At 44.8% G+C, this 20,626-nt stretch overlaps 1 protein-coding gene across 1 annotated transcript in view; it reads left to right on the top strand.

Annotated features, from left to right (window-relative positions):
* PEAR1 (platelet endothelial aggregation receptor 1) overlaps positions 1-20,626 on the top strand; it is a 46,303-nt gene that overhangs the window by 7,178 nt on the left and 18,499 nt on the right. The window contains 3 exon segments of the mRNA XM_056814646.1: positions 18,153-18,350; positions 19,852-19,874; positions 19,877-19,949. Of these exon segments, the coding sequence (XP_056670624.1) occupies positions 18,244-18,350; positions 19,852-19,874; positions 19,877-19,949 (203 nt within the window). The 5' untranslated portion in view covers positions 18,153-18,243.

Genomic DNA, 20,626 nt, shown 5'->3' with positions numbered 1-20,626 from the left:
TCAGACCCTGGCAGTGATCCCAGATATTTCCAGATTTCTTGTTGGAGGTGGGAAGGAGAGAAGTGTCAGTTCTTGATTGTAAATAATCTCTTTCCCACGATGATCACATTCTTGTGGTAGTTTTCCCTCCTCACTGCTCTCCCTCCCTGTTTCTTTTTATCCTCTTGTCCCCTTCCTACCTCCATTCTCCTCAACCCCCTCTTTTTCTTTCTCCCATTCCTCCCCCCTTTCTTGCTCTTAGTTATTTCCCCTCATATTTCCCTCTCTCCTCCTTGTCTCCTCTTTTCTCCCTCTCCTTTTTCCTCTTTTTCTGTCCCCCCCCTTTTCTCTCTCCTCATTTTCTTTCCTTCCCATTTTTCTCCTACATTCCCATCTTCCCCTCTGGTCTCTCCTTCTGCTTTCTCACTGCTCACCTCTCCTGCCTCTTCTCATTTTACTGTCTACATCTTTCCTCCCTTTCTGTACACTTTTATTCATTCTTTCCTTCCTTCTTTTGGTTCCTCATTTCTGGAACCCAAGAAAGGCCGGTGAAAATTAATTGATTGCTGGGAAGGAAGGAAGGAAGGAAGGAAGGAAGGAAGGAAGGAAGGAAGGAAGGAAGGAAGGAAGGAAGGAAGGAAGGAAGGAAGGAAGAGAGGGGGGAGGGAGGAAGATAAAGAGAGAGGAAGGAAAAGAGAAAGAAAAAGGAAGGGAGAGAGAGACAGACAGCAGAGACAGACATAGACAGAGAGAGTCAGTTCCCTGGAGTAGGGAGTATTTCCCACCACTGTCATGTAAGTCGATACACAAATGACCCACTTTGTGACCTCAGCACTTGGGGAATTCTGGGACCCCAAAGCCTGAGTACCATTCCCTTACAAGGAGATGAGGGGAAAAAGGAGAAGGAGAGAAGAAGAAAGGATAGCCATGGAGAGAGGCAGAAAAGAAAAATGATTGAACGACTGCTGATTTCCTTGGCCCTGAGCCTCCTCTGGAAAGGGCCCCCCGGGTGCTGGTGTCCTGGACACTGGGACTTCTGGGTTCCTTGTCTTGAGGGCTTTGAAGTGAGAGGGGCAGGGGCTGAGGAAGCAGGGGTAGGGGTGCAGGAATTCCTAGTTTCTTGGGACCAGAGCTCTAACAAGAAGATCAAAAGAGCTTGTAAGTTCAGAGAGTGTAAGTGTGGAATACTGAGCTCATTAACTGGGTGGATGTGTGTTCCTTGGCTTTGCAGAATTGCTTTTTTTTTCCTTTTGAATTTTTGTTGCTGGGACCGGCTCCTCGGGTAGGGAGGGGAAGAAGGAGAGATGTATTGGGAAAGAAAGGGAGTGGGCATGTCCAGAAATGAAATGGATGTAAACAGATATCTACACACTTCACATGAAAAAAGGTCATTATGAAATGAATAGACCTTAGAGATCATTTGTTTGACTGCTTGATACCAAGGCTCAGAGGGCTTACTTAGCAATTTGCCCAAGTCAACAAAGGCAGTGAGTAGAGCATCAGGATCTGTGTTTTGACTAGAAGGGGAAAGGAAGCCTCATAGGGAGCTCCACGGAGCAGGCTTGAGGCCAGGGAAACCAGAAGCCAAGCCGTTCCCCCCACTACTTCTCTGCTGTTCTCCTCTCTCAAAAATCCAGGTGGCTGTGTGTGTGCGTATGTGTGGACCCCCTTTCTGAAGAGGAGATACCCGAGACAGTCAGGGGCCAAAAGATGGGAACAGCGGGATGGAATGGCACCCGGATCCTTGTCCCCATTCTCTACACAGGGGGGAAACTGAAGAGGTGAGGCTGGCCCGCAGAGCTCCGGGTCACAGCCTCCCCCAGACCATCCTGCCCCAGTCTCTGGACCACACACCGATGCTCCCCCTTACCTCCTCCTCCTCTCTCCTTCCCACCCACGCAGCCCATGCTGGAAGCCAGGGAAGCAGATCCGCTGAGTATGGTCCTTCTCCACGAAGGGTCCACCCCCAGCATCCTGGGGGGAAGCCAAGTTACCATATCGCACCTACACACTGCCACTCCGTTTAAGGAGCAGGAATCTTGAAGGCACCACTTATACCCAGTTTTGTTCATTCAAAATGAGCTTAAGTCTTCTGAATTCAAATTCAGAGGTGCAGCTTGGAGTCAAGATCTCAGTTAAAATCCAGCCTCAGACACTTCCTAGCTGTGTGATCCTGGGCAAGTCACTTAACCCCTATTTGTCTCCATTCCCCATCTGTAAAATGGGAACATCATGGAGAAGGAAACAGCAAGCCACTCCACTCAGCCACAGCTCTTTTCCACTCCCTTGTGTGCCTGGTATGTGGTGCCCTTAAATCAGAGTTGTGATAGTAAATGTTTAACAGCTGGATCTCTAGGGGGGAAATGCACGCACAACACACTTTTATGTTTAGTCTGCATTGTTAACATTTTCTCCATCACTTTCTTAAGCCTAGAAAATCAGCAAAGCTATAAAATGAGGCCTGATTTGTAGCTTTTGCAGGTTTTCCAAGTGGCAAATGCTCTCACACTGACAACTTAATGACGTACTCTTCCAAGTCAGTTGGAGTGGACTCCATCACACCCCTGTCTTAGATTTCTGGGATCAAAATCACTCGGCTCCAGGGCTCCCGGGCAGGGACCATTGCTATGCCTCCTGTTTCCCCCTTTCTTATTTAGATAGGAGACGATGTGCGACTTTGAGTGGGAAAGGAGTTTGGACTTAGAGGCCATCAAGAACAAACTTCCCATTTTAAAGATAATGAAACTGAGGCTCAAAGGTAAAAAGACAGGGAGTAAGTATTGTTGTGCTTGCATCATGTCCAATGCTATGTGACCTCATGGACATTGTCTATGGAGATTTCTTGGCAAAGATATTGGAGTATTTTGCCATGACCTTTTCCAGTGCGTCCCATTTTACAGAGAAGGAAACTGAAACAGTTAAGTAATTTGCCCAGGCTCACACAGCTAGGAAGTGTCTGAGGCTGGATTTGAACTCAGATCTTCCTGAGCCTGGATAGCCTGGGCTATCCATTGAACCATCTAGCTTCCAAGTAAGTATTAGAGGTCGAATTTGGAAACCCAGAGTGTCCACCTCTCTCATTCCGAATCCCATATACTAACCTATATAGAGACCCACTTTCCCTCTCCTGTTAAATCTATATTTTGGCAAGGGGGAAGGAAGGTAATACAAAGGAAAAACAGCACATATAAATAATATTGAACTTATTAACAGAGAAAGGATGAAGGGAGAAAGGAAAATGGAAGAAGGGAAATCTGACTGCTTTACCCTCTAATTAAACCCACTATTTAACTACCTTAACTAATGACATAAGTTCCTAAAGGCAAGTCCAACGGGTAACCAGATTTCTCACAAAAAAAGAGTCCTTGGTGAGTCAGGTACAGGAGTCCAGCTGATGTCCTCCGATGTCCCAGCAAGGTAGAGATCTTTTCCCCAGTCCGACTGTCCATGAGGAAGACTGTAGATGTTCTCTCACCACAGCTAGTAAATCCTCAAAGCCAGCTGTTTGATGGATGGATTTCCAGGATGTCTCAGCCACACACCTTTCTCCTTCAACGTGCAGCTCCAGAGTGACAGCTGGTAGTCTGTTCCTAAGAGTTCTGACTCAACCGGGCTCAGGAAAATTCTGTCAATCATTCTCTTGCACCCTGTAATTTCTTCGCTACAGTCCTGACCCCCCAAACAAGAACTGTCTCACTGGAGTCTCCATCTCCCCATTATATCCTCTCCTGCTGGGAGCCACAGTAGATAGAGTCCTGGCCCTGGAGTCCAGAGGATCTGAGTTCAAACCCAGCCTCAGACACTTCCTAGCTGTGTGATTCCAAATCCAATGGTTTTGACTACGACGCCTCCTTTCTGATTTCAGTTTGTAGGTGCCAAGTCTAAGCCACATCTCAGAGACTGGGTTAGATGCATTTGCCTAAGAAAACTTGTGTCTCCTTTGCTTCACTTTGCTTTGCTTTCTGTCCTCAAAGTGATCTTCTGTAACTCTAGAGGGTGCCCATTGGTCTACGAGAAGGGTTTCCCTCTCTCATCCATCAAGGCCAGGAGAGCTGGAGTTTAGTCTAATCCTTTCATCTCAGTGACTGAAACTGGGACGTAGAGGGAATATCTAGGACGGGGGCTTCTGCCTCGTTGGACATAAGGGGGCAGAGATGCAAACGAGATCTCTGGAAAGCATTCTGGTGATTAAGAATCCCAGCAATGAACTTCCAGCTCCTTAGAAAGTGGGAGATACGTCCCGTGGAAGAAGAATTCGGTTTGTTTTGTTTGACCCCCAAAGGATAGAACTAAGATGAGGGGATGGACATTTCGGAGAGGAAGACTTTTGTTCCACAGAAGGGAAAGTGTCCCAAGGATTAAAGCTAGCAGCAATGCACCAATGGAATGGGGCTCCCTCTCCCCTCTAAACCTACAACCCTGTGGTTCCATGACCCAGAGGAGAGATGCTTTATGGTACAGAAAATCAGCTGTGGAGTTAGGAAGCCCTGATGGGTTTGTGTCCTGCCTCTGGCTTCTACCAGTTGTGACAATGGACAAATCCCTTCGTCTACAACAGACCTAGGCACTCCTATAAAGGAATTACAAAGGAGTTGCCAACCTGCACCAGGGGAAGGAGCTTCCACACTGGGAGTTTCTCTGGTCTAGTCCAGAGACTTGGAGCTGGAAGAGCACTTAGAGGCTGTCCAATCTGACTTCCTTCATATGAATTTGATGTCTTCTGAATTCCCTTATAAGCTCCAAGACTCTGGTCTTAGTTTCAATCTGCTCCATATTCCTCATTTTATAGATGAGGAAACTAAGGCAGATACTGGCTAGGTGACTACCCTAGGGTCAAAGAGCTAGTAGTTGTATAAGGTAGGATCCAAACCTCCATCTACCTGACTCCAAGGCCAGTGATCTATTCACTAAGATAATACTCCTTTTTTTTTTTAAACCCTTACCTTCCATCTTAGAATCAACACTGTATTGGTTCTAAGGCAGAAGAGCAGGAGGGCTAGGTAATGGGGGTTAAGTGACTTGCTCAAGGTCACACAGCTGGGAAGTGTCTGAGGCCAGATTTGAACCTAGGACCTCCCATTTTGGGGCTTGGCTCTCAATCCACTGAGCTACTCAGCTGCCCCTGGAATATTTTTTTTTTAAGAGTTTAAGTTTAGGGGGCAGCTGGGTAGCTCAGTGGATTAAGAGTCAGCCCTAGAGACGGGAGGTCCTAGGTTCAAATCTGGCCTCAGCCACTTCCTAGCTGTGTGACCCTGGGCAAGTCACTTGACCCCCATTGCCTACCCTTACCACTCTTCTGCCTTGGAGCCAATACACAGTATTAACTCCAAGACGGAAGGTAAGGGTTTAAAAAAAAAAGAGTTTAAGTTTAATTAATTAAGAATATTTTTCCATGGTTACATGAATCATGTTCTTTCCCTCCCCTCCTCCCAGCTCCTCCCATAGCCAACAAGCAATGGAATACTCTTATAGAGGAAAATAAGGACAGTCTTAAACCTGAAGGAGAACCCTTGTGAAGTACTCCTTAGTAGGCTCATGTTTTGGAATGAATGAACTAGTTGATGAAGGAATGAACAAGTATTTGGAAGAGTTAAGAGTGGGGAAGTTTGACAGAAAAGAAAAAGACCAATCTAAATGTTTCCTCATAATTTTAGGACTGAGGGGCATCGAGGTGGCACAGTGCTTCAGAGTGCCAGGCCTGGAGTGGAGAAAACCTGGGTTCAAATCTGCCCTCAGATGCTTCCTAGCTGTGTGACCTTGGGTAAATCACTTAACCCCATTTGCCTAGCCCTCACTCTTCTGTCTTAGAGTTCTTACTAAGATAGAAGGTAAGGTTTTTTAAAATAACAATAATAATCATTTTAGGACTGAAACAAGTTGGGGATGAGGAGAATGCAGGGGAGCTAGTGTTGAGTATATAAGGAACCTGGAACTTATATGGTTTGTTGTTGTTTAGTCATCTTCAGTCATGTTTCACTTTTTGTGACCTTTTTTGGGGACTTTCTTGGCAAAGATAATTTGATATTTCCTTTTTCAGCTCATTTGACAAATGAGGAAACTGAGGCAAATAGAGTTAAGTGACTTACCTAGAGTCACACAGCTAAGAAACGTCTGTGGCTGGGTTTGAACTCAGATCCTTCTGACTTCAGGACTGGGACTCTATCTACTGTGTCACTCAGCAGGAAGGGATATAATGGGGAGATGGAGACTCCAGTGAGACAATTTTTGTTTGTGGGTCAGGAGAGGGGAAGTAAATTTATATATTGGCTAGTAGATGGGATGCCCATGAGAAATATCATTTAAATTGATATCAGTAAATAAAAGTGATATCAGTAAATAGATTTTAGACCCAGAGTCAACAAGACTTGGGCTTGAGCGCCATCTTTGACACATGCTAGTTTCATAACTGGGCAAAGGGGTAGAACATTTTGTAAACCTTAAAATTCTGTAGATATTTGAGAGATTATTATAGAAATATGTACAAATTTACAGTAAAAATGTAAAGGGGCAGCTAGGTGGCTCAGCACACAGAGCACCAGGCTTTGAGTCAGGAGGAGGATCTGGGTTCAAATTTCACCTCGAGACACTTTCTAGATGTGTGACCCTAGACAAGTTCCTTAACTCCCTTTGCCTAGCCCTTACTACTTTTCTGCCTTGAAAACAATACTTAGTATAAATTCTAACACAGAAGGTAAAGATTTATATATATTTTTTAAGATTTACATTTTTTTAAAAAGCGTGGCAATGTCCTTCCTGAAATGGGATGTCTGCAAGTAGGATATTCAGACTGTAGATTGAAGAGGGCAGAGATGTTCAACTCATAGTCCAAGATCCTGTGCTTCTCTGAAGTAAGTTCAAGGTCAAGTCAGCTTTCTAGATGCTGTATCACACTAGCTGCCCACTAAATGTCAAGATTTTGTCAGATGAACTACTATTTGGCCAAGTCTCTCCCATCTTGTATGGGGGGACTTTGGGTTTTTGAACCCAAGTATTCAATCTTACATTTATCCCTATTCAGAGTAATGTTATAAGTTTGGGTCCAAAATTGCAACCTTTAAAAATATACTTTGAGGAGGTAAAACTAGTGGACTGAGCAACAAGCCTAGAGATGGGAGGTCCTGGGTTCAACTCCGACTTCACATACTTCCTGGCTTTATGACCCTGGGTGAGTCACTTAACCCCCATTGCCTAGCCCTTACCACTCTTCTGCCTTGGAAACAATGCACAGAATTGAGTCAAAGATGAAAGGGAAGGGTTAAATATATATACCTACTTAGATCATGCTGTTAGCTCCTTATCTTTCCTAGCTTTGTGTCTTCTGAACATTTGATAAACTTATTCTCTATTCCTTTATTTAAATCATTGGTCAATATTTTAAATAGCATTGGACCTGGGGCACTCTACTTGGGACGTCTTTCCAAGTTGACAAGCAATCATTAATGACTTTGGTCCCTGCCATTCAACAGACACCAAATCCCTAGAGTGCTTGTTGGCTCTAAATACCATGACCCTATGAATGAAATATGGGAGGAATGCATGGGGATAATCCCAAAGTTCTGCTGGGGCCCTTTCTCTTTCTCCACTCTCTCCCTTAATGGTCTTACCCACTCTCTTTAAATATCCCATCTGGGTAGATCAGTCCCCATTCTTTACCACCAACCTCAACTTCTTCCCAGAATTCCCATTCGGGATTTCCAGTTACCCATTAGATAGCTCTCTCCCTCAGTCCTACCAATCAAATCCCACAGTACTCACTATGTATAAGTCGGGGCAGCTAGGTGGCAGAGTGGATATAGCAATGGGTTTCGAGTCAGGAAGACTCCCCTTTCTGAGTTCAACTCCATCCTCAGACACTTACTAACTGTGTGACCCTGGACAAATCATTTAACCTTGTTTACATCAGTTTCCTTATCTGTCAAATGAGCTAGAGAGGGAAATGTTAACTGCTTCCATGTCTTTGCCAAGAAAACCCCAAATGGGATCACCAAGAGTAAGACAAGAGTGAACAATAATAATGTATAAATCACATGCCTACTGGACAGTCAACTGGAGATGTCTAGCAGGGAATTGGTATTCCAGGGCTATAGAACTTAATCTTTCCCTAAACCTGCCCTTCTCTTGAATATTTTAATTTTTATGAATAGCATCATCAACTTTCCAGTAGCCCAGGCCCATACCTCAAAGTCATACTTTACTTTGACCTCTATGGTCCACCATATGCAATCCTACCATCATTTCTTTCAACCCATCTCCCTTCCAGATCCTCTGTTGCTCTTCCAAGGAAATCTCTTGTTCTGGTCACCTCGCTCTCATCTTGAGATAATTATCTCATAAATTATCCATCCTTTCTAAAATTCCTTCTCCAGACACCAGCCAGATTATCAACCAACCAATAAACATTTACTTATTGACTATTTGACGTTAGGGACTATGCTAAGCTTGGGGAGCGATTCTTGCTTTCAAGGAGCTTATAATCAAGCCATGGATATATGTACACATGCATATATACAGATACACAAATGCATACCCAATCTCTATATGTACACATATACAAAATCAAGTCAAGGTAATTTGGGAAGAAAAGACTCTACAAGTGATGGATATCAGGAAAGGCTTCCTAGAGAAGACAATGAATGATTGGGCTGAAGCTTTAATCTCATGATATAGGTATTCTCCAAACTAAAGATTCCAAGATTTATTCTAAGATAAATCTTCCTAATGATTCACTCTGATTGTATGAGTCCTCTTCTAAGATACCATTGATGGTTCCACTTTGCATACTTGGTCTATCCTTTAACCAAGCTAGACTACTATCTATTTCATATTCTTTTTTACTATGTCTGGACTTTTGAAGTGGGTACAGCTTTGAGCCTAAGGCCAGCAAGATCTGTGTTCAAATCTAGCATCAGATATGTCTTAACTATTTGAGTCTGGAAAAGTCATTTTTCTTTGCCTCAGTTTCCTCATATGTAAAATGGGGAATAATAAAAGCATCTACCTCCCAGATCTGTGGTGAGGATCAAATGAGATAACTATAAAAATCTTAATACAATGTCTGGCACATAGTAGGTATTTAAAAAATATTTGTTCCCTTCTTTTGCCTTCTTCAAGACAACATTACTTTGCTTGAGACTTCCTTAATTCCCTAGTAAAACTTTGCTATATTTCAGTCAACTATTATTCTTCACTTAGGCAGGAGGGCTGGAGCACTCCAAGTATTCCATGGACCTTCCTCCAGAGTTCCTCCTTTTCTGGGAGTATTTTTTAAGATTCTCTTTCTTTTTATTTTTTTTTAACCCTTACTTTCTGGCTTCAAGGGTTAGGCAAATAGGGTTAAGTGACTTGCCCAGGGTCACACAGTTAGGAAGTGTCTGAGGCTAGATTTGAAGCTAGACCCTCTGGTCTCCAGACCTGGTGCTCAATCCACTGAGCCACCTAGCTGGCCCTGAAGATTCTCTTTCTTCTAAGGGTAGCAACTGGGGCTCTTCTCACCCCCAAATTCTGTGTTTAAGAAAAGACTCTGATGATAGAGATCTCAGAGGATGGGTTGTAAGGCAATGTGCTAAGAGTTCTTGAACTCAAAAGACCGGAGTTTGCAAATGAGCTTTAACATTGAGTAGTTATGAGATCTTAAGCAAGTTATTTCAGTTTCTTTATCTGTAAAATGGGGATAATACTAGTTTATTTTACCTACCTCACAGCGGTGCTCTGAAGATCAAAGCAGGTATTTATAGTTGATAAAACAGAAGCTCTTCTTCTCTTTAAAACTCTTACCTTCCGTCTTAGATACTGGTTCTAAGGCAGAACAGTAAGGGCTAGGCAATGGGGACTGAGTGACTTGCCTCCAGGTCCCACAGCTAGAAGTGTCTGAAACCAGATTTGAACCCAGGATGTCCCATCTCCAGGTCTAGCTCTCAATCCACTGAGCCACCTCACTGCCCCTATTCTTATTATTTACAGCATCAGGCAGCCAAGCATTTAGTAAGCCCCTACTATGCGCCAGACATGGTGCCAAGGGCTGTAGATACAAAGACAAAAGATGGTCCTTGCCCTCAAGGAGCTCATGGCCTAATGGGAGACAATATGCCAAAAACTTCGCACAAACGAGATTTCTACAAGACAAACTGGAGATAACTGACAGAGGATCCCAGGATTCGGAGCCCGCAGGATCTTGAAAGAGCATCTAGTCCCACCCTAGTGTTTTATCAGTAAGGAAACTGAGGCTCATATGGGTAAAGTGTTTTGTCCAAGGCTACACAGATAATACACAATTATTATCCCCATTTTATAGATGAGAAAACTAGCTGAGAGATTGAGAACAAAAGCTGGCCTCTACGGAGTTGGTACTCTAAGACTTATAAAATACTTTACATACATTATCTCATTTGATCCTTATAACAGCCCTAGGAGGTACGTGGGTACATCAGGGATTAATATCATTAATTAATATAATTAATTATTCATCATAATTATTAGTGAATTACCCTTAATGGGGAAGGGGAGAGGACTAACCACTTATTAAGTATCCTTTTTGTGCCGGGGTACTGAGCTTGGCACTTTACAGATATCTCATTTGATCTTCACATCATTCCCCTGTGAAAGCAGCTCTGGTGGTTGCCTATTTTTTAAAGCAGGAGAAAGGGAAAGGGGCATTTGGAGGTCTCCGAAGTCTGGGTCTCAGCCACTGTTCAGCCCCACAAGGATGCAGGGGGAACAGCAGGCAGGGCCTTTGGGGAAAAGCTTCATCAGTCAATTAATTAATTCATAACCACCCTAAAAGGTATTATAGTTCCCATTTTACAGATGAGGAAACTGAGGCAGACCAACAGTGAAGTGGCCTGCCTAGGGTCACACAGCTAGTAAGTATCTGAAGCTAGATTTGAACTTGGGTCTTCCTAATTCCAGACTTGGCATGATCCACTGGGCTGCCAGCTGCCTTTGGATGAAGAAACTGAGGTTCGGATCATTTAAGTAATTTGCCCAAAGTCCTACAGTTATAAAACCAGGTCTAATGATCTCTCACCTCTAGAGATCTTGGATCAGTCTTTTTTCCCAGTATTCTGCATTTTACCTTGTGATTAATTGACCCATCCCTACCTCCTGGCCTTCTGGTCCCATCATTCACTCATTTACTCACTCACTTATTCATTCATTAGCTCAGTCATTCAACAATACTGTCTGAACTGACTTCCCAACCTCCCCCTAAGGTCCAGCCCAGCCCAGGTCAGCCCTGCCCAGCCTAGCCCAGTCCAGCTGTTCCACCTACTCACTAATCTCTTCCCTCCCCTAAAGTTTAGATCTCACTATGGCTGTGGGGCTTGGAGATGTCCTGGGTAGAGAGCCCTGCTCCATTTGGGGGATGTCCAAGCCCCCTCTGCTTCCATCATACTACATTTTTATTCATCCCATCTCTGTGTCTAGGGCCCCATTTGCACAAAGCGCTGGCCTGACCTAAGGCCTTGGGGGCCCAGGGAAGGAGTGGATGGAGGCCCAGCCAGTTTCCGGTTCTGGGAATTTTCAAAACAAACTCAGCAGTTGTTCTGGGATGGGAGCTGTGAGAGAGGATGCCACGGGCTCTCAGCAGGAGGAGAGAAAGAGAGAGAGAAAGAGAGAGAGAGAGAGACAGAGAGACAGAGAGAGAGAGACAGAGAGAGACAGAGAGACAGAGAGACAGAGACAGAGACAGAGAGAGAGACAGAGAGACAGAGAGAGACAGAGAGAGAGAGAGAGAGACAGAGAGAGAGAGAGACAGAGAGAGACAGAGAGAGACAGAGAGACAGAGAGAGACAGAGACAGAGAGAGAGAGACAGAGACAGAGAGAGACAGAGAGAGAGAAGGAGGGAGAGAGAGAGAGAGAGAGAGAGAGAGAGAGAGAGAGAGAGAGAGAGAGAGAGAGAGAGAGAGAGAAAGAGAGAAGGGAGAGAGAGGGGAGGGAGAGAGAAGGGAGAGAGAGAGAAGGAGGGAGAGAGAGAGAAAGAGAGAGAAGGAGGGAGAGAGAGAGAGAGAGAGAGAGAGAGAGAGAGAAAGAGAGAAGGGAGAGAGAGGGGAGGGAGAGAGAAGGGAGAGAGAGAGAAGGAGGGAGAGAGAGAGAAAGAGAGAGAAGGAGGGAGAGAGAGAGAGAGAGAGAGAAGGAGGGAGAGAGACAGAGAGAGAGAGAGAGAGAGAGAGAGAGAGAGAGAGAGAGAAGGGAGAGAGAGAAGGGAGAGAGAGGGGAGGGAGAGAGAAGGGAGAGAGAGAGAAGGAGGGAGAGAGAGAGAGACAGAGAGAGAGAGAAGGAGGGAGAGAGAAGGAGAGAGAGAGAGAGAGGAGGAGGGAGAGAGAGAAAGAGAGAGAGAAAGGAAAAGGCAGGGAGTGATAGTGAAGTATTACCAGACACACAGAGAGATCATAGGAAGGCAGACAGGCGGGCAGGCAGGCTGTCTACCCCAGACAGCCTGGCAGAGGCTCCAGAGATTTTCCCAGACCTGTGTGGCAAAGGGGCTTTGACTAGAGCCTCTGTCCCCAGGGACTGGGAAAACTGGAATGCTTTCTTGTTCTGCCTCAGCTTCCCTGTCTTTGCTTCCTGCCCATCCCCCCACCCCTTCACCCCTGTACATTCCAATTCTCTTTGGGAAGGAGCAAAGAGAAGCTGTGCCCAGAGCCCAATCCTGACCCTCACCCTAGCAGGGAGTGAGATATCTTTCCCTGAACATTAGGGTCAATCCGTGGAGATCAAGCCAAAGATGTCTCCCCTACTCCAGGAGCAGGCAGTAACGTAATTATCACTAAAAATATTATTTTGGATTATTAGCCAACACTAATAATTGCTTAAGAGGTATAATGGCTAGAGAGCTGACCCCAGAGCCAGGAAGATGTGGGTTCAAATCCTTGCTCTGACACACACTGGATGAATCATTTAACCTCTAATTTCCTCCCCCAACCCCCAACATCTCTCATCGTCTTTATCTCATGCAAGGGCTATAAATCCCCACAAAGGTAGTTGAGTTTCCCTACACCAGTGATATCCCACGTCTGTTCCCTGTCCCTATTGAGGGCTTGTGTGTGCATAGAGAGCATTTTGCTCCGGCCAGCCTGTGAGGCAGGGGAACCAGTCTGGTTAGGCCCATTTTACAGAAGATTCTCCTATCCTTGCAGGGCTTGCCCCAACACACACAGCTCCCAGGACTCCAAGTTCAGCGTTCTCATCACTCGGTCATGTTTGTTTGTCCCCCCAGACCTCCTCCTCTTGTCCCCGGGCTCTGCCCAGAGCCCAGCAGGAGGGTTCCAGGGGCTGAGCCCCTGCTCCCAACCCCTGGCAGTGGCGTCCTGTCCCTGATGCTGCTGCTGTCTCTCCCCCTGACACACATCCTCTCCAGTCTCTGTTTCCTGTTTTCAGGTTCTGTATCCTGTGTTGCTCTTCCAGGCATCACGACCCCCTTCCCCCAACAGCTTTTATATGCCCTCCTGGCCTCAGGCCATAGAGATTCTAGCCACCACCCCCACCTCAGACTCCTGACTCCCTACTTCTCCGGGCTATCTCCCATAGGGTAGGCTCTTCCTGTGTCAAGACTGGTCTCCCTTCCCATTCAGCCTAATGTCGTGGGGAGCTGGTGAGCTACTTCTGGATGAAGAGAGAGGCTGGGCCCAGGAGGGAGAAGGGCTAGCAAGTCACACCCAGAAGATAAGGTTGCCAGGGCCGGGTGGTTCATAGATTGTTAGGGCTGGTCAGTCATCCCCTTCATTTTAAATATCAAGATTCTAAGGCCCTGGGCAGCTGGGTTGTTCAGTGGATTGAGAACCAAGCTTAGAGGTGGGAGCTCCTGGGGTTCAAATCTGGCCTCAGACACTTCCTAGCTGTGACCCTGGGCAAGTCACTTAACTCCAATTGCCCAGCCCTTACCACTCTTCTGTCTTAGAATTGATACTAAGACAGAAGATATGGGTTTAAAAGAAAAAAAGGAAAAGGAAACTAAGGCCCAAAGAGAGCCTTCTATAATGGGCAGACCTGGGATTTGAACTCACGTCTCTTGATGTCTGGTTCATTGCTTTTTCTACTACAGTCCTTGGAGGCTCTGGTGAAGGTAATATCTGAGGGGAAGAGAGGACTGGCATCACAGCAAAAAGGTTGATTGATGGTAGAGAGTAAGGACTGGAACAGAATTGAGGAAAAAATGGGAGGGGGAGGCCTTCGTCCCCATAATCTGGGAAGAAACGAGCCATATCTCTACCTGAAGAGATGGATTTGAGAAAGCAAGAGGGGCTTCCCAATGGGGGTAGAAGACATTGGAAGAAGCCAGTATTGGAAGAAGTCATGTTCTCTTCTCAGGAGACCTCAAGAAATAATAATATGGAGAATATTATCTAGTGTTTTAAGGTTTAGAAGGTTCTTTCTTTTTTATTTTTATAATCCTATGGATTGGTTCCAAGGTAGAAGAGCAGTGAGGGCTAGGCAGTGGAGATTAAGTGACTTGCCCAGGGTCACACAGTTAGGAAATGTCTGAGGTCAAATTTGAACCCAGGACCTCCTATCTCTAGGTCTGGCTCTCAATTCACTGAGCCACTCAGCTGCCTCTCTAGAAAGTTCTTAACAAATACAGTAGTACCTCGTTTTACACTAACAACACATGCAAATTCAGGTATATGTAATTGACAATAAAAAAAAATAAAGACAGTGAAGATAAAAATAAATAAAAAATTGTAATTACAGGCTAAATCCCCATCTTCCCAAATAAAAAAGTGTAATTATGTCCCTTCCCTGTAGCACTTCTCCCAATCCTGCTCATTCTCCTGCATGCATCACTGCGAGTCTTTACTGTGTTCTGCGTGTTTGTCCCAAGTTCTCCCTTGTTAACAGTCAGGTCCAAGTCAGAGCAGTGCTCCTCTTTGTATCATTAACGCTATTTAGTTATGAATAATGACCCCAGAATACAAGAGTGGCGATGCTGGGAGCTCTGATAAACCAGAGAAAAGTCGTAAGTGCTCAGCTCTGCTCGTATGAGAAACACTTGTTAAATAATGGGGTTCACTATTCCGTATGCTTTTCAACCTAGATGAAGGGTCTTGGCTGTGTAAAACAAGGTCCTACTGCCTCATTTTATCCCTGGGACAACAGCCCTGGGACAACCACCATGATGATGATGATGGTAAACATTTACATAGCACTTACTACGTGCCGAGAAATGTGCTATGCACTTTACGATTATTATCTTATTTGATCCTCACAAGAACCCTTGGAGGCAGTTGCTAACAGAGGTTCAATAACTTGCCCAGGGTCACACAGGTAGTAAGTATCCACATTTGAACTCAGCTCTTCCTGATTGCAGTCCTGGTGGTTTGTCTACCATACCACCTCGCTCCCCCCAAAAGGAAGAGGAAAGGGACCCATCCTAGAGATGGGGAGTGGGTCTTGATGACCTTCAAGGAGCATGTGGAGGTGGGACTAGGGGGTTTTGAGGTCAGGACATCCAACATTCCAGGGATGCTCATTGGGGATAAGCAGCCCAAAAGTGGGACCTCACTCTCTTCCCAGAAAAAAAAAATTACAAGCAGATGTGGCTGCCTTGGGGGGTATAGAGAGAGGAGTTAGATCAACACTGAAGAGAATCTGAAACCCAGGCGGGGGTGGAAGGCTATGTTGGAGGAAGAGCTCATTACACTGATCCCCTTCTTAGCCCGGAGCTGTTCTCCTGAGACCAGGAGCCCATCTGGGGGTCCTGATTCTCTTCTCACGCCTGTGTGTGGTGAGGGTGTGTGTGTATATGTGTTTGGGGGGAGGGATGCCCAGAACAGGGGATTCTGGAATTCTGCAATCCTTAAACACTTACTCCATCTTTTTAAGTTTTAAGACCGTGAGAGGAGAGGTTTCACTGAGTTCAGATCTCAGCTTTGCCTCTAATTCCATCTGTGACTCCTCAGTGGGGAGGAGAGGAGAAAGACACAGGCTTTGGAAGGACAAATCTCAGGGTCCAACCCTAGGTGGATGCAGTTATAGGACCAGAAGTCTGAGCTCCTTTGGAAGGTCTATGGTCTAGAGCAGGAGATGGAGGGATCATGAGGTTTAGAGATCTTAAAGGGTCTTTAATCCAATTCCCTCATTATAGAGAGGGGGAAACTGATTCCCAGTAAGGGAGAAATTACTTTCCCAAGGTCATAAAGCTAATCCTTTTCAAAGCTGGAACTTGAACGTAGGGACTTGAACCCAGTGCTCTCCAAATAGCTCAAGTAATTGAGCATCACAGACTCTTAGAATTTTAGGTGGAACAGAGAGCTTTAGAGCCCACCTAATCTAGCACCTCTGGGGTGAGGGCTTGCTGAGCCCTTTTCAGGGCTGCTCCTCCACCTTTGGTGTTCACCTTTTCCTCAACCCTCACCTGTGGCTCCAACAAGCTGTAGCATGTGCTGCAGCCACTGTCTGGCAAAATTATCTCTGCAGATGGGCTAAACCAGATTGAGCATAACTGATGGTTCTCAAAGCCATCAATGATTTAGGGGATGTCTACCTCAAGCATGTCAAGATGTCACCTGGTAGAATGGGCAGATGATGATAATTTGTTCCATGTTGAGGGAAGTGGCTGAAGTAGGCACTGTGGAGGGCTTAGAACTTGGTCACAGTTTAAGACCCCAAGGTCATCCCCTGTATCCAGCTATCACCAGTCATCCTGACTTTTCTCCTGCCACTGGACCTTGATGACTGGAAGAGAGAGTGAGGCTGATGATTTTGTGTAACTCAGACTCAGTTAAATCCAACTTAGGAGCAAGTCAATCCCACGTATCATATGGTGGTATCACTGGTTGGCTTAAAAAATGAAGGATGGCCTACAATAATCTAATCCCCTGACCAAATGAGTTATTGCTAACAAGTATCCAGATGGTTATTATTTAAATACCACTCACAATGAGGTGTTGACTATCTACCAAATCAATTTACTCCTTTTTAAAAAAAACTTTTATCTTTCATCTTTGAATCAATACTGTGCATTGGTTCCATGACAGAAGAGTGGTAAGGGCTAGGCCATGGGGATTAAATGACTTGCCCAGGGTCACACAGCTAGGAAGTATCTGAAGCTATATTTGAACCCAGGACCTCCTGTTTCTAGGTCTGGCTCTCAATTTACTGAGTCACTAGCTGCCCCTGCCCAGTTTATTCTATTTTTTGAATAGTAAGGAATCTCTTCCTTTCATTAAACCAAAATCTTTCTTTCTGCAACTTCCCATTATTTCTTCTAGCCTGTTCTCTGGGGCCAAAGCAATAACTGAAGCCAGGATTGTCCTCCTTGATCCTTCAACACCAAAAGTCTTCTCTTTTCCAAGTTAAGCATTCTCAGTTCCTCTGATGTTTTTTATATTATGAAAACCAATATACATGAGATTTTACTGTTAATAAGTCCTCTGACCAGAGACTGGAGGTCCTAAGTTCAAATATGGCTTCAGATATAGCAATGTGACTTGGGCAAGTCACTAACTCCAATTGCCTAGCTCTTTTCACTCTTCTGTCTTGGAACTGATATTAGTATCGATTCTAAGATAGAAGGGAAGGGTTTTTGTCAGAGGTTGATAACTTGGAGTCCATCTAAGATAAAGATCTGAGTGCCCTCTATCAAGAGATTGAAACTCAGAGTCTGTCTGAGTATGAGCCCAAGTGCCCTCTCCCTCCCCATCTTTAGGCCTCTCATAGTAATATATGTCTATTGCTGGCAAAGACATGCTGTTGCTGACCATTCCATGAACCTTGAATCATAATCTTACCCAAGTGCCTATCTACATTTCTTGGAAATATTCTCTCACCCTAATTCCTGGAGTCCTTATTATGCACCAAGTGTCATATCTACCATCCTGGTTGCACTTTCCCTAGGACTGTCTCAGCACTTTCCCAAGGACCCGGCTCAAAGGAATGCTTTCATTCTTTGTGATATGTACCTTTAAAATTTGTTAGCTGCATGCAAAAAACTGTATTTTTGCCTGCCATCAGCAAGGTGAAAACCCTTCTGACTCTACACTGTTATCTTTTGATTCTTATCTTATCTCTTGTCCTTACCTACAGGCAGGGTCCTTATATTTTCCACCTTTGTATTTCTCTATTATTTTTTCCCTCATCCTTACCTGGGGAACTCTGGTCCCTGTCCTGCCCCTCCCTTGGGGCTATTACAGGTTTTAAAATAAAATAATAAGCCCTCTGAGTGTATTATTGTTCTTAGTTTACAGATGAGGAAACTGAAGTCTGGAGAATTTAAGTGACTTATCCAAGGTCATACATACAGTGAAGTTTCCAGACTCTCAGGTGGCCCCATGCTGTCCAGGACACTGCCACCACTAACTGTTCTCTTCCTCCTCCTACCTGAGCTGGGCAACACTCTCAACTCCAATGACCCCAATGTCTGTAGCCACTGGGAAAGGTAAGAGAAGAAGACCCCCTCATTGATCCCAAACCATTATCAGTAGAAGAGACCCCCTCCTCTTCCTGACTTTGTCATTCCTTGTCTTCATAGCCTCTTCTGTAACTACCCTCTCTCTTTGCTTTTCCATCTTCATTTCTATTCTGTGCTTAACATTATTCTCTCTCTCTCTCCTTTTCTCTCAAGTTTTATCTCTGCCTCTGATCTAATCTCTGTTCCCGTCCTTATCCTCATTTCTTTTTGTCTCAGTTTCTTTACCTGTCTCCAGTCTCTCTTCCTATCTCTCCCCAAATCTCTTTTTCCAGTATGTTCCCATTATTGTCCACATATTTCCTTTTATTCTGTGTCTCTGTTTGTCTCTCAATTCTTCTCTCTTGGCACCAACCCTATCTCCAAACTGTCTCCATCAGGATTCCTGTCTTTTTCACTATCCTTGTTCATCTCTCTCCCTTCTCTCTCTCCTCCTATCTCTCTCTCTCCCTTCTCTCTCTTCCTTCTCTCTCCCTTCTCTCTCTCTCTCTCTCTCCCTCCTTCTCTCTCTCTCTCTCTCTCTCTCTCTCTCTCTCTCTCCTCTCTCTCTCTCTCTCTCTCTCTCTCTCTCTCTCTCTCTCCTCCTCCTCCTCCTCCTCCTCCTCCTCCTCCTCCTCCTTCTCCTTCTCCTTACCCCTCCCAATCCTCCTTATTGAGAAGGCCCTAGGGAAATTTGTTAAGAATTGCCATAACCTTTTTGGGGCCACAGAGGGAAAGGAGGCAGATGATGGGAGGATGAAAGGAAGAGAGACAAAAAAGAGGAAAAGGATCATGGAACAGAATTTATTCTAAATGCCCAAGAATGAGATGAACTGGAAGCTTGACCTGGGCCTGGCTTATGAGTTCCAGATGTTTTGGGAGGGTGGGACAGGGGAGGGAGAGGGTGGAGACTAGATATCAAGAGAATGGTTCCATATGAGTATTTTGAGGGGAAACTACCCTAAACATACAGATTGGGAGGGTTTAAGACATTAGATTCCCCACCCAAAACAACCCATTCAACTCTGAAATTCTTTGAAATCTGTAATTCTGGAATTGAGGGATGAGGAGTCAAGTTCTCTAGTTTTCAATAGATACAGACAGAGGGAGAGGTTCATTTATCCTTTTGACTACTTCTCAGATTAGGTAACCATTTCTGATTGTTCATGATGAAACCGATCCAAATAACAGGGAATTATTTCAGATGTCAGAGTAGCTTTTAAAATTTTTTAGACTGTGGGAAAATTCCCTAAATGTAACCCATAAGGATATATTGCCTTGACTCACGGCCCTATTTCTACCTTAAATCCAACCCCAAGGGATCTATTTAGGGAGCTCATAATCCCATATAAAGAAATTGAATCCCAGATGGTGGGGTGGGAGAGTGATTTTTCAAGGTCCTACAGCAAGTATTGACAGAACTAGGCATCCTCTGATGTCCTGGTTAGGGACTCCATGCTATACTGATTCCGTTTTTTTTTTCTAATCTCAGCTTTACCACCACAATGAAAGAATCCTACCCTACACCCAACTCCCCACTGAGCCCTGTAACCAGCCTTGGGGCCATGATCATTCCTGTCCTCAGCCAAAGTAAGTACTTTTCCCCCTGGCTCAACTGACTTTCAAGGAGAAAGCCCAAGGGTGGTCAGTGATAAGAGGCTGGATTTTAGGCATCAGCCCCATGCCTGCCTCTTTCACTGGTTCCATAATCACTGCTGTGCCAGCCTTTGGACTAGATGCCAAGACTAAAGGGTTATAATACCTGCCCTCAAGGGGCTTCCACTCTGCCAGAAAGAATAACCTCCCTCTCCTCAGATAATAACAATACTTTTATTTATATGGTACTTACTATGTGCCCAGGCACTGTGCTAAGCTCTTTACAATTATAATGTCATTTGATCCTTGATCCAATAACCTTGGAAGGTAGGTGCTTTATAATCCTTATTTGATAGTTCAGGAAACAGGCAAACACAGGTTAAGGAATTTGCCCAGGGTCACAAAGCTAGTGAGTGTTGGAGGTAGAATTTGAACTCAGATCTTCTGGACTCCAGGCTCAGTCCTCTATCCACTGAGCCATTCAGATGCACCATCCATCCCTTCTGAACAAAGGAGGTTTTGCACAGAAGGTGTTTTGAGATCATCTATAAGAGGGGTTCTATAAGAAGGGGGTTTTATAGACCCTTTTCAGGGAGACTATGAAGTTGGATAGGAAAAAAAATGCATCTTTATCTTCATTAACCTCTGATCAAATTGAGCATTTATTTCAG

Source organism: Monodelphis domestica, chromosome 2, assembly GCF_027887165.1.
Source record: "Monodelphis domestica isolate mMonDom1 chromosome 2, mMonDom1.pri, whole genome shotgun sequence".
In the NCBI taxonomy this organism is placed as follows: Eukaryota; Metazoa; Chordata; class Mammalia; order Didelphimorphia; family Didelphidae; genus Monodelphis; species Monodelphis domestica.
This window is presented reverse-complemented; position numbering and strand designations above follow the sequence as displayed.